The sequence below is a fragment of the Malania oleifera genome, chromosome 8 (genome assembly GCF_029873635.1).
Source record: "Malania oleifera isolate guangnan ecotype guangnan chromosome 8, ASM2987363v1, whole genome shotgun sequence".
NCBI classification, from domain to species: domain Eukaryota; kingdom Viridiplantae; phylum Streptophyta; class Magnoliopsida; order Santalales; family Ximeniaceae; genus Malania; species Malania oleifera.
The window spans coordinates 41,943,988-41,963,111 of record NC_080424.1 but is presented as its reverse complement, the minus strand read 5'-3'; the positions used below and the strand labels follow the sequence as shown (position 1 = coordinate 41,963,111).

At 37.2% G+C, this 19,124-nt stretch overlaps 2 protein-coding genes across 2 annotated transcripts; both read left to right on the top strand.

Annotated features, from left to right (window-relative positions):
- The first annotated feature begins 3,472 nt into the window (after positions 1-3,472).
- On the top strand, positions 3,473-4,719 carry LOC131162540 (protein PHOSPHATE-INDUCED 1-like). The gene has a single exon (XM_058119138.1). It carries the CDS (start codon positions 3,632-3,634, stop codon positions 4,583-4,585), a length of 954 nt encoding a protein of 317 aa, XP_057975121.1. The 5' UTR covers positions 3,473-3,631; the 3' UTR covers positions 4,586-4,719.
- A 2,967-nt stretch (positions 4,720-7,686) lies between these two features.
- LOC131162539 (protein PHOSPHATE-INDUCED 1-like) lies at positions 7,687-8,961 on the top strand. The gene has a single exon (XM_058119137.1). It carries the CDS (start codon positions 7,798-7,800, stop codon positions 8,836-8,838), a length of 1,041 nt encoding a protein of 346 aa, XP_057975120.1. The 5' UTR covers positions 7,687-7,797; the 3' UTR covers positions 8,839-8,961.
- The last annotated feature ends 10,163 nt before the right edge of the window (positions 8,962-19,124 follow it).

The following is a 19,124-nucleotide window of genomic DNA, read 5'->3' as shown; positions in this document are numbered from 1 at the left end:
ACCATACAAAAATATCCCTACAGTGTCATCTACTTAAAAAATATATATACAGCTCTGACAAAAACTCACCCTATAACCAGGGTGATCTAACTACTTTCTATCCGCGAGCCTGATCTGCTCGCCTAGTTGGCTCACCTGAAAAAATGGTAAAATAATGGGGTGATTCGACGCTCAGTAAGTGAAAATATGTCATTGCTAGTGTGTGACAATTAAGTTAAGAATACTTAAAAATAGCAACTGAACTGTAATGCAATAAATAATCTGTAAAATATATCTTTCAAACATTTCTTTCTTTCTCAATTAAAATATACTGTATCATATGTTTCCTACCTTTCATATTGATAATATATCTTACTATTCTCATCATATACTATAAAACTGTTTTCATACATATAACTATTCTGTATCCCTAGAACTCTATATGTCATGATTTGACCCCTCATGACAGGGTTGTGCGGTCCGTAGGCGGGACTCTATCTGGTCGGCCCTCCAGATAAGTCATCATACTCTACACTACCTCAGTCCGGCCAAACTGTATCCTCTCCTAAGCTCGGGACTGGCTACTACCTCGTCAAACCGGCCCCCTCAACCCAGTGTACTGGGGAGCTGCATACTCTCCGAGCACAGCTGACGGTGCCCACATACTATCTAAGATATGTGGTTGCACTCTATCTGTATCTAGCAAAGGTACCGTGCTCTGTAATCTGTATCTGTCTGTGTATCTTTCTTCAGGGATCTGATACTATATACATATATACATATATACTATTTTACTGTTTTCATCATGTTTCCAAAATTACCGTAACTCCTTCTTTCTGTACTGTAAATGCTGTAATATCTGTATATATAACATTTTGTATAAAACTGTGATACACATATTGATATGAATAAATATGCATACATGTATATGTGTGTGTGTGTGTATATATATATATATATATATATATATATATATATATATATATATATATATATCTATTCATGAAACTACTCGTATAAAAACTATATATGCATGTAAATTTCTCTGTATATGTATATCTTTATCTGTATAATCTGTATAATCTCTCACTGAGATTGAGGCGCTACGTATCGCCGTCCCTCAATTCAGTATAGTATGATATATTATAATAACTGTATAAATTTCTTCATCTTATAAAAATCTACTCAGGTCACACAAGCATTTAAATTCATATTCTAAAACAAACACTATTTCAAACTCACATTCTGAAAATTCTGTATAGTAAAATGGTGTAGTTATGCATCTATAAAATCTCTAATATCATTACAAAAACTCCTAGCATAGCATATTTCTCTTAACTCAACTTTGAAAAGCCCCTATAAAAATCTGGTTCTATACCCGCAGGATTCCTAACTCAACATCCTAAAAACACAATGCCCCAAAACAAAACATCAGTATTTCTTAGTTTACATTATTTCCTATAACTGCCAGAAAGTCAAAAACTCAATAAAAGACCTTATCCTAAATTTGGGATGAAATCCAACTTCGCTTTCTCGACGATCCGCTCCCGCAAACTTGTAAAGAATTCCACCAGGACCATCGTGGTAGCTTCGAACCGTCGATTTGGCGACTGGTGGGGCCGAAAACAAAGAGAGAAGGGAGAGAGAGTCGTAGGAGAGAGAGAGCGGCGAGAAAAATGATAAAAATCCCGATTTTCCCATTTTTATACTGTCAGATTCGTCGACGAATCCTTCATTAAATTCGTCGATAAAGCCCTGTATTCATCAACGAAATTCAAGCTGCCTTAGAACCCCTCTCAGTACATTCTCGTCGACGAAGCCCTGTATTCGTCGACGAAATCCTTAAAGCCTTCGTCGACGAAACCCTATGTTCATTGACGAAGCTTGGCAATTTCCCGCAACTATGATTATTTAATATTATCTCAAAAATGCAATGTCGTCGACGAACGCTACGGCCTCCTTCTGTTTCTATATCTATTTTCTCTCCCTCTTATTATTAAAATGTTATTATTCTTCGGGTCACTACAAGGGCCCTAGGCAAGATTTAATCGGGACCCTTAATATTTTGTTCAATATTTTTTTTTCTTTCTTCGTTTTTCATATCTGGATTCATATTTTCTCGTTGACATAATTAATTTTCAAAATTAACACTAACTATAAATTGACAAATTATGTAAACAAATAAAAATAAATTTAATAAATCTATAGAAATGATAGAGTGAAACAATATAACCTGATTATTATTATTATTGCAAATCGATCGGCGAGCGAGACTTTAAAGATATCGGATTCTTATCGGATACAACGTTCTAACCTCAAAACTTCCAAAATATAAGAAAAAATAGAAACAAAAAAAAAAATTCAGAGCGAAAATAATAGAAAAATAATGCACAAACATTGAAATCAAAATTAGGATTGATGAAAATTACAGAGAATCGGAGGACCAAAGATGATGAACACAAGAGTCGGAGCAAAAATCATAGAGAGATCGAGAGATGAGAGTGGAGAGTGTAAGAGATGGAAAGATTTTTTTAGAAAGGCTAAGAGAGAGATGAGAGTAATAGATAGTTAAAAATATAATAAAATTGTTAGTTGGGAAGTCAATGAGACTTAAAAAAAAATTTAAATAAATTGCATTTATTTTACATTTTAAAATACAATTTCATTTATTTGTTAGTTGGAAGTCAATGTATGGAAAGAGAGCATAATAAATAATGTTAACATTATTTAATTAAAAAAAAAAATTTAGGGGCCCCAAAAGGCAAGCACCTCAGCTGCCTGAAGGAAGAGCCGGCCCTGATTCTAAAATGCAAATGCAAGTCACAACAACCAAGTAAGAGTCATGCCAAGGGTGTGTTTATTTTGAAGGATATAATTTGTAATATTATACTGAATATAGTTTAATTAAATCGATTAAAATTATTTTTTTATATTTAATTTTTCATTTACTAGGAAGAAGATTCGAACACCTGTATTTTTTTAAGTAGTATGAAGTTGAAATAATTGAAAAAGAAAAAGAAAAAATAAACTCTTATCTAATATACATGAGTTAAGAAATCTCTCCTGTGTAAAATATGAACTGATTTTAACTTGGTCAAGCTTTGGGAGTGTCAATTCAAAAATTCAAAGAAAACTTTTATGGTGCTTCTATATTTAATTGAAGAAAATTAATTAATTAATCAATTAATGAAACTTTAGAGAAATAGTAACGTTTCTATTCTAATATTTGAAACCTTGAAAAAGCCGCAGAAAAGGACCACAAAGCAGCATTGCATTAACTGTATATCTGACCCCTTTATTATTATTATTATGCACTCTAGCTGTTAAAATGCTGGAGCTCCTTTGAATATCCACAAATCCAACGCCCACACAACTCCCTTCCCCTCCCCGCCCCGCTCCATCCACTTACAACCATTAATTAGTAAAACGCGCAACGCCGACGCATACGCAAGCGTCACTACGTCGAGCTGGCACCACTTTCACCCCCACTCTCCATTGCGTTCCCTCTCCTTCTTACTGGTTTCCCCTCCACACCTCTCGCTCTTCATCCTAATCCCAATTCCCAAATGCCATACTATATATATGTGCACCCCATCACTTCACCCTTCACTTCAAACATCAAGTAATTGCCCAATCCTTTACATCAATCATTATGGCTACTTTCGTCTCTACCCTCTTCCTTCTCCAACTCTTCCTCTTCGTTTCTCTGCTTCAATTCACCTCCGCCGCCAGACAACTCCCCGGGTCGGCTCAAGACCCCACTCTTGCCTTCCGATACCATAACGGTCCTCTCCTCACCGGGCCACTCTCCGTCAACCTCATCTGGTACGGCCGCTTCAAGCCTCCCCAGCGTGCCATCGTCTCCGATTTCCTCACCTCCCTCTCATCTCCCCAACCCCCCATGGCCCAGCCCTCGGTTTCCGCCTGGTGGAATACCGTCCAGAAATACTATCGCCTCCTTAATTCTAAGAAGCCCTCTTCGGTTTCTCTCTCCCTCGGCGGTCAAATACTAGATGAGACCTACTCTCTCGGGAAATCGCTCACCACTCGGCAGATCGAACGACTGGCAGCGAAGGCCGAGCAGAAGAACGCCATTAACGTCGTGTTGACGGCCTCCGATGTGGCGGTTGAAAGCTTCTGCTCCAGCAGCTGCGGCAGACACGGATCGTCCCAGAGCTCCAGGACCCGAGACGGCAAGAGCTCCAGATTTGCTTACATTTGGGTGGGTAACTCCGAGACCCAGTGCCCGGGTCAGTGCGCCTGGCCGTTCCATCAACCCATCTACGGACCCCAAACCCCGGCCTTGTTATCGCCCAACAACGACGTCGGTTTGGACGGCATGGTCATAAACCTGGCTAGCCTTTTGGCAGCAACTGCTACAAACCCATTTGGAAATGGGTACTTCCAGGGCGTAACCGGGGCTCCGTTGGAGGCTGGTTCAGCTTGTACGGGGATTTACGGAAAAGGGGCATATCCGGGTTACACCGGGAGCCTGTTATTGGATAGTGCGGGTGCCAGCTACAACGCGCATGGTGCGAATGGGAGGAAGTACCTGCTTCCGGCATTGTTTGATCCCTCCACGTCATCGTGTTCCGCGCTAGTTTAAACCATGTATAGAAACTCATTAGGGAGCAGTTGCCTAAAATTCTTTTATTTGTTTATTTACTTATCCATTTTTTTTATTAATTTGAAGACTGAAATAATATTTCTTTCATATACAAAGAAAAGCATTATTTTGAATTTTCTTCCTCTCTCTTTTTTGATAACTAAAACAATGAAAATGTAGTTAAGTTGATATTTTCATTTACTTTTTTTTTTCTAGTAATTTTTTAAGTTCCTAATATACTCAAAATTAATAACTACATTCATGAGTTACTTACCGCTATAAAACCATCATTAATATATTTGAATAACCAATATGTCAAAAGTCAATAGGCATAACACCAAATTCCTTACAATCCTATTGTCACAATACAAAGGCATAGGAGTAGAAAATATAACACTCATATCAATCAACAACCAACGTAACCACACAATGTCAGTCATGGTAGACGTCATCACACGGTATTCAGTCTCAATGGAAGAGTGCAAAACAATTACTTTCTTAAACTCCCTGACATTAGTTTATCTTTATATGATCTATCTCTAATTGTCTCTACTTCCCGATCTATACTTCTTTCTCTCTCCTTCTCCTTGTCTTTCCTAATATTTTTCTTGTCAATTCCCTTCTTTCCTCTCCCTGATTTTTATGATTTCTGCAATTTGTAAAACTCTTATCATCCTTATCTTACACCTTTGATGGGGGTGGGCATAATTAGTCCACTTAACCTCATTCACAACCAATCACCAGTCATCCACCTCATCACAAAAATGTGTTTGGACTCTAGTTTGTCATAAACATATTTTTGGCACGCATGTGTAACACATTTTGCTAGTTGCCAAAGGTGATATTATTGAAGGTAGTTAGACTTACCAAATAAGTTGGTGGCAATTTGACAACAAAATACTAAGCTAAGTTTTTGTGTAGTATCTAACACATCACACAAGGTAGTAAGTGTGACGAAGATGACCATGGGCAATTTTAAAATTAAGATGATATTTTAGATAGAGAATATACGAAAAGACATGTTCAGAGATATAAGGTCTATAACAAAAGATTTTGTTGTAGCTGGCCCATAGACCTTTTATCGATTTGGTCGAACCATCACCTTTCATTAGGGATGCTAATGGTTTGGTTACCTAAACCAAACCTTTAGAAACTGAACCAAATCAAACGTTTCGGTTTGGTGTTTTTTTAATCAAAATCGATCTGCACCGATTTTAAAACAATTATAATTTTTAAAAATATATAAATTAGATATTTTACTTGGATTTTGATTTAGTGTGTGCATTTACACTTTATTTATATAAATTAATCTCCCAAAAAATATTTGGTGCATACTATTTTGTAACTTTAAGATATATTATATAAATCATTATATAGTAATGTATAATATAAATAATATATATTGTAAACAAATACATATATCGGTTTGTTTCGGGTAACCATCGATTCATGAACATAAAAATCAAAATCGAACTTAAAACCAAAAATCTTAAAATAAAAAAAAATGAATCGAAACCAAAATGAACTAATCGATTAACCGAATTTTTAGTTCAGTTTGGATCGTGTTTTCGGATCAAATCAATTTTTTAATTTTTTTTAATAGCCATACATATCATGCTATTATGGATTCAGCCAATATGCTCTTTTATAAGTGGATAATGGGGGCAAATGTCATTTGCACCACAATCTCCTTTTGGCCAAACCATCGATCACTCTGATAACTTCATCCAAAATCAACATAAAGGGTAGTAAAGTCCTTTTTTACAGGCATAGTCGGCTATAAGGATTATGAAAACGATTTATTAGTTGATTACAAAGAAAAGGATGATGAGGCTGAGCTATAGTTGGCTATAAGGATTATGAAATTGATCTACTAGTTGATTACAAAAAAAAGGATGATGAGTTCGAGCCCAAAATTTACGAGGACTCCTTGGTGGCTAACTATACTAAGATGAAGGAGAATTTTGACTTGGTTGAGTTTGAAGAATACTATAACTCCTTTTTGGTTGAGTATGAAGAATACAAGAACTCATTTTCAACTCAGGATTCAAAGCCTACCAATGATAAAGGTTGTGATGATCTTAAGATAAAAAATGATCTCAAACCTGATCTGGATATTAGAAAATTCATTAATTTTTTTTTTTTTATTTAGGCGACGACCATTCCTTGGTATGGCCTAAATCTGGTATCGGGTGATTGTCTTCTATTCTCCACTAGTTAAAAACATGTTTCAAGTCCAATTTGCTTGAAGGCATAATTTACAAGTAATTTGATCAATTATGAGTTTATTTAGAGTAGGAAGTCAAAGAAGGTTGACAAAAATGTAAAGTCAATATATATAATTAGTTAATGCCAAAGTTGTATGGCATGTGTTGATATTCATTTTTGATTAAACAATTTTTAATCCAAATGAAGACATCAAATTCAAAGAAAAAAGTAAAGAAGAAAGTAAATCTTTCACTAGGCGGTCAACCAGCCACTAAGGGCAATCAACCGTCCTTCCCTTAATCTTTATTGTTGGGTGTCACTCATATGCGGTCAACTCACCCTTATATTTGAATTTTTGAGTTGTTCTCCTCCAATTGGTTGGAAATATTGTGGTTGTCACGTGGCTTTTTAATACTATTTATTAATTTTCGACAATCACAATTGATAGTTTGTAATTTTTTAGTAATTATTTTTTAATTTAAATTTTTAAAATTTAAATTTAAAATAGGCTTTACGGCTAACTCATAAAATAAAGTTATTAAAAAACTTATATACATGGATATTAATACTCATGCACATTGAACTTGTAGGTAGTAAAAACTTCTATTTTTATTTGAAGCAAATTAATTAAAGAAACTATGGAGAAATAGTAAAAATTTGAACCTTTTCGCCTTTGCCACCTCAGCAGCATTGCATTAAATGTACCTCGAATCGCTTTGTTATTAATATTATTATTATTAATTTTTTATTATGCACTCTAGCTGTTAAAATGCTGGAGCTCCTTTGAATGCCCACACATCCAACGCCCGCACGACTCCCTTCCCCTCCCCACCCCGCTCCACCCACTTACAACCATTAATTAGTAAAACGCGCAACGCCGACGCATACGCATGTCACTAACTGCGTCGAGCTGGCACCACTTTAAACCCCACTCTCCATTGCGTTTCCTACTGGTTTCCCCTCCACACCTCTCGATCCCTCTTCATCCTCATCCCAATTCCCAAATGCCATACTATGTATACATGAACCCTGCTTCTTCATCCCATCACTTAACACTTCACTTCAAACATCAAGTAATTACCCAATCCTTAATGGCTACTTTCGTTTCTTCCCTTTTCCTCCTCCCACTCTTCCTCTTCGTCTCTCTGCTTCATTTCACCTCCGCCGCCAGACAACTCCCCGGGTCGGCTCAAGACCCCACTCTTGCCTTCCGATACCATAACGGTCCTCTCCTCACCGGGCCACTCTCCGTCAACCTCATCTGGTACGGCCGCTTCAAGCCTCCCCAGCGTGCCATCGTCTCCGATTTCCTCGCCTCCCTCTCATCTCCCCAACCCCCCATGGCCCAACCCTCGGTTTCCACCTGGTGGAATACCGTCCAGAAATACTATCGCCTCCTTAATTCTAAGAAGCCCTCTTCGGTTTCTCTCTCCCTCGGCGGTCAAATACTAGATGAGACCTACTCTCTGGGGAAATCGCTCACCACTCAGCAGATCGAACGACTGGCAGCGAAGGGCGAGCAGAAGAACGCCATTAACGTCTTGTTGACGGCCTCCGACGTGGCGGTTGAAGGCTTCTGCTCCAGCAGCTGCGGCAGACACGGATCGTCCCAGAGCTCCAGGACCCGAGACGGCAAGAGCTCCAGATTTGCTTACATTTGGGTGGGTAACTCCGAGACCCAGTGCCCGGGTCAGTGCGCCTGGCCGTTCCACCAACCCATCTACGGACCCCAAACCCCGGCCTTGTTATCGCCCAACAACGACGTCGGTTTGGACGGCATGGTCATAAACCTGGCTAGCCTTTTGGCAGCAACTGCTACAAACCCATTTGGAAATGGGTACTTCCAGGGGGTAACCGGGGCTCCGTTGGAGGCTGGTTCAGCTTGTCCGGGGATTTACGGAAAAGGAGCTTATCCGGGTTACGCCGGAAGCCTGTTATTGGATAATGCGGGTGCCAGCTACAATGCGCATGGTGCGAATGGGAGGAAGTACCTGCTTCCCGCATTGTTTGATCCCTCCACGTCATCCTGTTCTGCGCTAGTTTAAACCATGTATAGAAGAACTCATTAGGGAGCATAGTTGCCTAAATTCTTTTATTTGTTTATTTATTTATCCATTTATTTATTAATTTGAAGACTGAAATAATATTTCTTTCATATACAAAGAAAAGCATTATTTTGAACAGTTAACTGCAGTGGCACTTTAAATATTTAATCCAAAAAGACAAAGAAATATTAAAATATATATATATAATTTTAATACATAAAATTCAAATGCAGATAAATTCACATGTAAGATGATTAATATATAGTTGTTTTAGATAAGCATTAATTATAGAAAAAAAAAAATCTAAAGGAAACCTCCTACAATTTCATTATATACATTTATGATGAAGAAGGAATAGTATTTTATTAGAAATAAATCTTTAATTTGTTAAGAAGTTCTTTTCATTTTAAAAATTTTAGTGAAACCACTTGCCCTCATAAATTACATGTGGATACTGACCGTATGTCACAATTTAGGCATCGGGGAGAAATCATAGTGGATTGCACCTATTAGGTTCAGTATTTTATTAAAAAGTATTGTTCATTGGACTAGGAAAGCAAGTTTAAATGAAAAAAAAAAATGTCAACTTTCTTTTTAAAATTTTGTGTTATGTTTATCAATCATTTCATTTGAAAATGAACTAAAAAATAATAGTATCCGATTTTCATTGTATTTCTCTATCTTAAATAAAACAAATAATTTAATTAAAAATAAGAAAAATTGTAATGTGCAAAATTAGTTTTTTAATCTAACGAAATACTTCCTACCATTTCATTATAATTGATTTGCCCTAAATTTAGGATACATGAAAGTCCTAAGTCTTTTATGTTAATGTTACCTTTATGAGGACAAGGACGGAATAAAATTTTATTAGAAATAAATTTTAATTTACCAACAAGTCCTTTTCATTTTAAAAATTTTAGTGGAGACACTGGCCCTCACTCGATTATTTGTTTCTCTTATATTTTTGTTCAATGGCCTTGTATGTATAGATAAAGTGTAATGCCCCCAAAATATACTCTGATAATAATAATAATAATAATAATAACGTCATCACATGACATCTCCGATACCACATTGTCATGTCCCCATTTCTTTTTTTTCTTTTCTTTTTTTTACATTTTTCATAATATTCATAATATTTCAAATTTTACATCTGTATCCATCCACTACCTACGGAAGTAAAAATAGACCTTCCCAAAACTATACATACCAAAGTACTACCTCCCAACCATTACTATATCATTCCCAAGATAGAACTATAACCCAAAAATTACCACAAACATCTATGTACGCCGATTCATATCAGCACTTACCCTATCTATAATATCTACACCTTGACCCTGAGCTCCTAAGCTTGCTTTCTTGGCGATCCTGAAATGTTGAAATATTTATTGGGGTGAAACATCTCTTAGTAAGATAGAATAAATTATTATTAGTGTGTGACAAATGAGTTCTAGTGTAACAAAATTCATCCATTAATTAACTTTAAATGAAATAGCATTTATAAACTGTACTCACACATATATAATTGCATAACACATATTTCTTTTCAGTTCATAATTTTGGCTCAAAAGCCTCATTCATAAAAAGATCTACAAATTATTTGATCCATACATATCAAGCACTCACTGAGATTGAGGCATTTCGTTTCGCCATCCCCCAGTTCAACAATTCATATCAAGCACTCACTGAAATTGAGGTGTTTCGTATCGTCATCCCCCAATTCAACAGTTCATATCAAGCACTCTCTAAGATTGAGGCGTTTTGTATCTCCGTCCCCCAATTTAGCAATTCATATCAAGCACCCGCTGGGATTGAGGCGTTCGTATCGTTGTCCCCCAATTCAACAATTCATATCAAGCACTCGCTGGGATTGAGGCGTTTCGCATCGCCGTCCCCCAATTCAGCAATTCATATCAAGCACTCGTTGGGATTGAGGCGTTTCATATCGTCCTCCCCCAATTCAGAAATTCATATCAAGCACTCACTGAAATTGAGGCATTTCGTATCGCCGTCTCCAAATTCAACAAGCCCTCGGGCTAAAATCCTGAGAATCGGGGCATTTCGTTTCGTCGTCTCCCTTTGCCTTTCTCTGCAATTACTTTAACAAACAACAATATGTCCACAATTTCCAATCATTCACGAGATCGTATCAAACTATCAAATTCGCAACTCGGTATCAAAATAACATACCCATAACTCGATATAAATTCACATTTTTGTATGTAAATTACAACTCAGTATAAAATCTTAACTTCGCATGTAATCATAACTTAGTATAAAATCACATTTCTGCATAAAATCACAATTTTTTCTGTATAATATCACAAAAGATTCCAACCAATTTAATTTTGCAATTATAACCATTTATTCTCATGCCACAAAATTTAAATTCTTAAATCATAATTTGATAAACTATCTAGGAAAAATATATTCTGCTGAAAACAAGGGTATGATCATCTCCACAATTTTACTTTAATCCATAATATACATTTTTTAGGAAAAATGAGATGATTGCCCTACCCACTTGATTTTTTCCAAATACATATATAATAATTTATTTCCATATGCCTAAATCGTTTAGAAAATCATATACAACATTTCTGTACTCATAATCTCAGTTTTAATCGATTAAATTTCAAAAATAAGCTGACATAATTTATTCCCCTTACCTTATTCCTAAAGTGGTGCCTACGATGCCCAAACAATGAATCCACTCCAGTTAAAACACTGAGGATTGGAGCTAGGACGCGAAAACGGTGTTTGCTCTTTAATTTGGCTAAGGATTGGAGTGAAATTGAAGAGAGAGAGAGAAACCACGGCCCTAAAGAGAGAGGGAAAAATTTCCCAAAACAAAATGAGCTAGGTCTTCTTTATAGGCTACCACCCTAGGTGAAACTGTCGATGGTTTCGATGGATTGACTTTTAACCAAACCGATTTTTACCGTTTTACATTTACCAACCCTCAATAATACAAAACCGTCGACGATTTTCCTAAGCTCCACCAAACCGTCAACAGTTTGGTTCTCCACCAAACCAGATTCCCCTTATTATTATTATTATTATTATTATTATTATTATTATTATTATTATTATTATTATTATTATTATTATTTTCTAGGTTTCCACATCCTCCACTCCTTATAAAAATTTTGTCCTCGAAATTTGCTAACTAGTACTTATATCAACATTAGGAAATCATTGATATGTTTACTCTACTATAAAGAGCCAATGGCCTCCCATATAGCGGCCCCGTCTCAAATTTATTAATAATCTTCACTTATGGTGGAGGAATACCGTGATTACAACAAAGGTTTCTCGGAGATTACAAGTTATCACATAAAAAAAAAAAAAAAAACTCTCCCGAAACCACTCAAACATAACACCATCACATTTATATTTACAACCAAATACACCCAACCAGACAACTTGCACAAGACATGCTTACATACAACCGAATACTTACTTGAACAGTCACACTAACCTACCTAGTGTTAGGTCTTGTCAAATAACTGAAGGTACTTCTGGTGTATCTCCTCTTCTAATTCCCATGAGACTTCCTCAACTGCATTATTTATCCAAAGTACTTTTACCAATGAAATTTTCTTAGTACGCAATCATTGCTCTTTTCGATCTAGGATCTGAACTGACACTTCACTATATGATAAGGTGTCACTTACTTCCAATGACTCATAGCTTATCACATGCGAAGGATCTGGGACATATTTTCTCATAATGGACACATAAAACACGTCATGGATCCTAGATAATATTGGGGGTAAAGCTATTATGTAGGCAATTCGACCAATCCTCTCCAGTATCTCGAATGGCCCAATATACTTAGGGCTTAGCTTACCTTTCTTTTCAAATCTCATAACCCTTTTCATTGGAACAATCTTGAGGAATATCTTATCCCCCACATCAAACTCCAATTATCGTCGGCGAGTGTCGGCATAACTCTTCTACCAACCCTAAGCTATTTTGATTCTATCACGTATGAGTTTGATCTTTTCATAAGTCTGCTGAATAATTTCTGGCCCCAAAATTTGCCGTTTGCCAACCTCATCCCAATATAGTAGAGATCGGCACCTTCGGCCATACAATGCTTCATACGGCACCATCTCAATACTAGCTTAGTAACTATTGTTGTAGGCAAACTCTACTAACGACAGATACTGAATCCAGCTTCCTCCGAAATCCAACACACATGTCCGTAACATATCTTCTAATATTTAGATTGTTCTCTCTGATTATCCATCATTCTGGGGGTGAAATGCTAACTGAAGGCCAGCTGAGATCCCAAGGGCAAACTTTTCGAAAACTGTGAGGTAAATCGTGGGTCTCGATCTGATACAATGGACACTGGTACGCCATGGAGTATAATTATCTTCTATACAGACATCTCTACCAATCTATTCATGGAATAGCTGACTTTGATTGGAATGAAGTGTGCAGTCTTTTTTACATGATCAACAATTACAAAAATGACATTTTGTCTATGTAGTACTGATGATAACCCCATTACGAAATCCATAGTGATGTGCTCCCACTTCCATCAGGAATGTGGAGTGGTTGCAATGGCCTAGCTAGTCTCTGGTGTTCAGCTTTTACTTGTTGACACGTATGGCATTGCTCTTCGAACCAGGCAATTTGCCTCTTCATATTGATCCACCAAAGGACTCTCGTAAATCCCGATACATTTTAGTGCTTCCTAGATGCACTGTATAGAGAAAGCAATGAGCCTCTTCCAAAATTGTTCTTTTGATCTCTGTATCATCACACACACATAATCGAGCGTGAAACCTTAAAACTCCATCATTTATGATATTAAAATCTGCCCCTAGTCCACTCCGTACCTTATCTATAATTTTTACCAACTCTGCATCATTCTTCTGTGCGACCTTAATTTATTCCAGTAAGGTCAGTTGGATCACAAAATTAGCAAAAAAAAAGCTGGATGACTCCCTTCCACTATTTCCACACCATATCTTTCTAGATCCATCCTGATTTGATGTTAAGCTACCATTGTCGAGACTACCGCATTCCCTAACTTCCGACTCAATGCATCAATTACCACATTTGCTTTCCCTGGGTGGTAGTTAATGGTACAATCATAATCTTTTATCAGTTCTAGTCATCTCCTCTATCTCATATTCAACTCCTTTTGCGTAAATATGTACTTAAGACTTTTATGATCTATATAAATCTCACACCTCTCACCATACAAGTAGTGTCTCCAAATTTTTAGTGCAAAAACCACTGCTGCTAATTCCAAATCATGCGTCGAGTAATTCTTTTCATACTCTTTGAGCTGGCAAGAAGTGTATGCAATAACCTTTCCCTGTTGCATCAATACGCACTCAAACCCTTTTCGAGACACATCACTGTAAATCACAAAACCACCTTCTCCTAAAGGAAATTTCAGTACCGGCGCAATGATGAGTTGTTGCTTTAACACCTGGAAGCTCTGTTCACATTCATCTATCTACTCATATTTTACATTATTTCTTGTCAACTTTGTCAGTGGACCTAATAATTTAGAAAAAACCTTCCACAAATCAGCGGTAATATCCTGCTAGACCTAAGAAACTCCTGACCTCGCGAACATTCTTCGGTCTTGCCCAGTTTACCACTGCCTCTATCTTACTTGGGTCCACAGAAATATCACCCCTGTATGCCACATGCCCTAGGAATGCAACTTTTTCCAGCCAGAATTCACATTTCTTAAATTTAGCATACAACCTCCTTCCCCTTAACACCTGAAATACCATCCTCAAATGATTTTCATGCTCCTCTGGACTCCTTGAATAAACCAGAATATCATCAATAAACACCACCAGAAACAGATCTAGATATTCATGGAAACCCCTATTCATAAGATCCATAAATCCAGCAGGAGCATTAGTCCGTCTGAATGGCATAACCAAGAATTCATAATGGTTGTACCTAGTTCAGAATTCAGTCTTTGGAACATCCTCTGCCTTAACCTTCACTTGATGGGACCCGCATCTGAGATTAATCTTAGAGAAAACTCGTGCTCCCTGGAGTTAGTCAAACAAATCATCTATATGGGGAAGTGGATACTTGTTCTTAACAGTCACCTCATTTTTTTCTCGGTAATCAATGTACATTCTCATTGACCCATTTTCTTTTTAACAAATAACACTAGTGCTCCCCACAGTGACACACTAGGTCTGATAAATCCTTTATCCAGTCACTCCTATAACTGTTCTTTCAATTCCTTCAATTCTGCTAAAGCCATTCTATACAGAGCCCTAGAGATTTGTGTCGTTCCTGGAAGTAGATCAATGGCAAATTCAACTTCACAATCGGGAGGCAACCCAGGTAAGTTCTCCGAAAATACATCAGGGAAATCCCTCACTGTTGGGATATCCTTGAGATTTACTTCTCCCTCTAGTGCCACTTTCACACAAGTTAAGTATCCTTGACAACCATTCAAGAGTATCCCTTTTTCCTGCATAGTCGACAGTATTTATAGTGAGGCGCGCACACACAACCCAACAAATCTGTACTCCTGCTCCCCTGAAGGTTTGAACACCACTTCCTTCTTATAACAGTCAATACTGGCATAACTGGAGGCTAGCCAGTCCATTCCAAGAATCATGTCAAATCCATACATATCAAAAACCACTAGATTATCAGGTAGCGTCCTCCCCTGAACACTAATTGGATAGTCCTTGAGAACCCTTCTACACACCACAATGGTCCTTATTGGTGTGACCACCAATAAATCTGTATCTAACACCTAAGCTTCTATCTCACATAATTTGATATACTCTCGAGATATAAATGAGTGTGTTGCCCCCGAATCAAATAATACAACAGCTTTATTTGACAATAATAAAATATTACCTGTCACCACGTCACTTGCATTTTCTGCTTCTCCTAGTGTAAGAGAATATACCCGCGCTAGGTCAGTGTTCCTTTGATGGCCGCCTTAGGATGCCTGACTGTCTCCTTGGAATTGATTAATAGTGTGTGCATTGATCGGCTATGCATGACAGTCTCATGCAATGTGGTTAGGCAGACCGCACCGATAACAGACCTCGTCCTAGCCCAAAATTTCCCGAATGTATCCTATTACACCTGGGACAAAGAGGGCGTAAAGGATCACTCTGCCCCATTCAATTCCCCTAGGGCGTAACAGATCAATTTGCCCCATTCAATTCCCCATTCCAAATCTCTGGCCCACATTATTTCTATTTCTTCTCCATGTACTCTGACTCGTACCGGCTTGAAAACCAAGAGGCACGGGCCTCTTCCTCTGATTTGACATCCCCACACTCCTCTACAAACTGGTTTCCAATACTGTGGTTTTATCTACCAGCTCTAAGAAATTATGTACCTGAAAAACCACTACCTGCTCGTAGATTTCCTGTCTCAATCCTTTCTCAAACCTTTTTGCCTTCCTCGCCTCATCTGGAACCATATACGGGGCAAAGCGGGACAGCTCAACAAACATGGCCGCATACTGTTATACAGTCAAATGCCCTGAGTCAAGTTCATAAACTCCTCTGCCTTAGTATCCCTAGTGGCAGAGGGGAAGTATCTGTCGATGAAGATCTCCTTGAAATGGTTCCAAGTCATAGAAGTGGGTCCTGGTCTCTGCTCCTCAAGCAACTTTATTGATCTCCACCATTGCTTGGCCTTCCCGACCAATTTAAAAGTAGCATACTGAACTTTCTGTTCCTCTGTGCAGTGCAGGACTGTCAGCAGCTCCTCCATCTCCTGAACCCAATTCTCTACCTGAAATGGATCAGTTCCTCCCGTAAAAGTCGGGGGATTCATGTGGGTAAATTGTTCGATAGTGCATCCCTAGTCTACAGGTGGGGAATTCTGCCCCCTAGAATCCTGCCTAATCTCTGCCATAACCCATAGGGCTAAACCTCGCAGCACGATAGAGGTATCAATATCATCCTTCCTAGAAGCCTCCAAACTATTACTTTCCTCGACATTCACGTTCTTATCTCTGGAGCCCATCCTGAAAAAGATAGGAGAACTAATTTTAGAATCCCCATGTTGTAGCACAATTAACTAAGAAACTATAAAATACACTATATCCTCATACTAAAACACTTAAACTCTCCTTTATGGACTTTACCCACACAAATAATCAATGTAACCTCCAAATTCCCAATTTTTGGTTCAATCTTTACTACTCGGAAACAAAACCATTAATGGTATGCCATAATTTTCCTGAAATCGTCGCCTCAAAAAAATCACAAAAAACTGTCATGAAATTTCTGCCTCCAGGCTACGAGACAAAACCCAAAATTTCAATTTGCTTAGGATATTCCACTTTGATATGCATCTTCTACCCAATCCACCATACAACACATAGCCTATCTCATTTCTACTCCCATCACCACTCATTCCTATACTCTGGTACTATTATCCACTAAAGTCTACAGAACCTAACAACCTAGGCTCTGATACTACAATTGTAATGCCCCCAAAATATGCTATGATATAATAATAATAATAATAATCATCATCATCATCATCATCACAATAACGTCATCACATGACATCTCTGATACCATACTATCACGTCCCCATTTCTTTTCTTCTTTTTTTTTTTTTTTACATTTTTCATAATATTCATAAAATATATATTCATAATATTTCAAATATTACATATGTATCCATCCATTGCACGTGAAAGCAAAAATATACCTTCCCAAAACTATACATGCCAGAGTACTACCTCCTAAGCATTACTAAACCATTCCCAAGATAGAACTATAACCCAAAAATTACCACAAACATCTATATAGACCGATTTATATCAGCACTTACCCTATATATAATATCTACACCCCGACTTTGAGCTCCTACGCTTGCTTTCCTAGCGATCCTGAAATGTTGAAATATATATTAGGGTGAGACGCCTCTCAGTAAGACGGAATAAATTATTATCAGTGTGTGGCAAATGAGTTCTAGTGTAACAAAATTCGTCCATTAATTAACTTTAAATGAAATAGTATTTATAAAATGTACTTACACTTATATAATTGCATAACACATATTTCTTTTCAGCTCATAATTTTGGCTCAAAAGCCCCATTCATAAAAGATTTACAAATTACGTGATCCGTACATATCGAGCACCAGTTAAGATTGAGGCATTTCATTTCACAATCCCTTAATTCAGTAGTTCATATCAAGCACTGGCTAAAATTGAGGCTTTTCGTATCGCCGTCCCACAATTCAGCAATTCATATCAAGCACTCACTGGGATTAAGGCATTTCATATCGTCGTCCCCCAATTCAGCAATTCATATCAAACACTTGCTGAGATTGAGGTGTTTCGTATCATCGTCCCCCAATTCAGTAAGCCCTCAAGCTAAAATCCCGAGAACCAGGGCGTTTTGCTTCGCTGTCCCCTTTTACCTTTCTCCGCAATTACTTTAACAAACATTGGTATGTCCACAATTTCCAATCATTCACGAGATCGTATCAAACTATCAAATTCGCAGCTCGGTATCAAAACATCATATCCATAATTAGGTATTAAACCGTCATTTTCGTAACTCGGTATAAATTCACATTTCTGTATGTAAATTACAACTTAGTATAAAATATCAATTTTGCATATAATCATAACTCAGTATAAAATCACATTTCTGCATAAAATCACAATTTCCTTGTATAATATCACAAAAGATTCCAACCAATTTAATTATGCAATTATAGTCATTTATTCTCACGCCACACAATTTAAATACTTAAATCATAATCTAATAAACTACCCAGGAAAAATATATTCTACTAAAAACAATGGTACAATCATTTTCAATATTTTACTTTAACCCATAATATACATTTTTCAAGAAAAATGAGATGATTACCCTATCCGCTTGGTTTTTGCCAAATACATGCATATATAATAATCTATTTCCATATGCCTAAATCATTCAGAAAATCATATACAACATTTTTGTACTCATAATCTCAGTTTTAATAAGTTAAATTTCAAAAATAAGCTGACATAATTTATTCCCCTTACCTTATTCGTGAAGTGGTGCCTATGATGCCCAAACAACGAATCCACTCCAGTTAAAATGTTGAGGATCGGAGTTAGGACCCAAAAACGGTGTTTTTTTTTTTAATTTGGCTGAAGATTAGAGAGAAATTTAAGAGAGAGAGAGAGAGAGAGAGAGAGAGAGAGAGAGGGGGGGGGAGAAATTTCCTAAAACAAAATGAGTTAGGTCTTATTTATAGGCTGCTGCCCCAGGCGAAACCATCGATAGTTTGGCTCTT

Excerpts from the sequence above, each read along its gene's own strand:
- LOC131162540 (XM_058119138.1), top strand. The coding sequence starts at position 3,632 with ATGGCTACTTTCGTCTCTACCCTCTTCCTTCTCCAACTCTTCCTCTTC.
- LOC131162539 (XM_058119137.1), top strand. The coding sequence starts at position 7,798 with ATGCCATACTATGTATACATGAACCCTGCTTCTTCATCCCATCACTTA.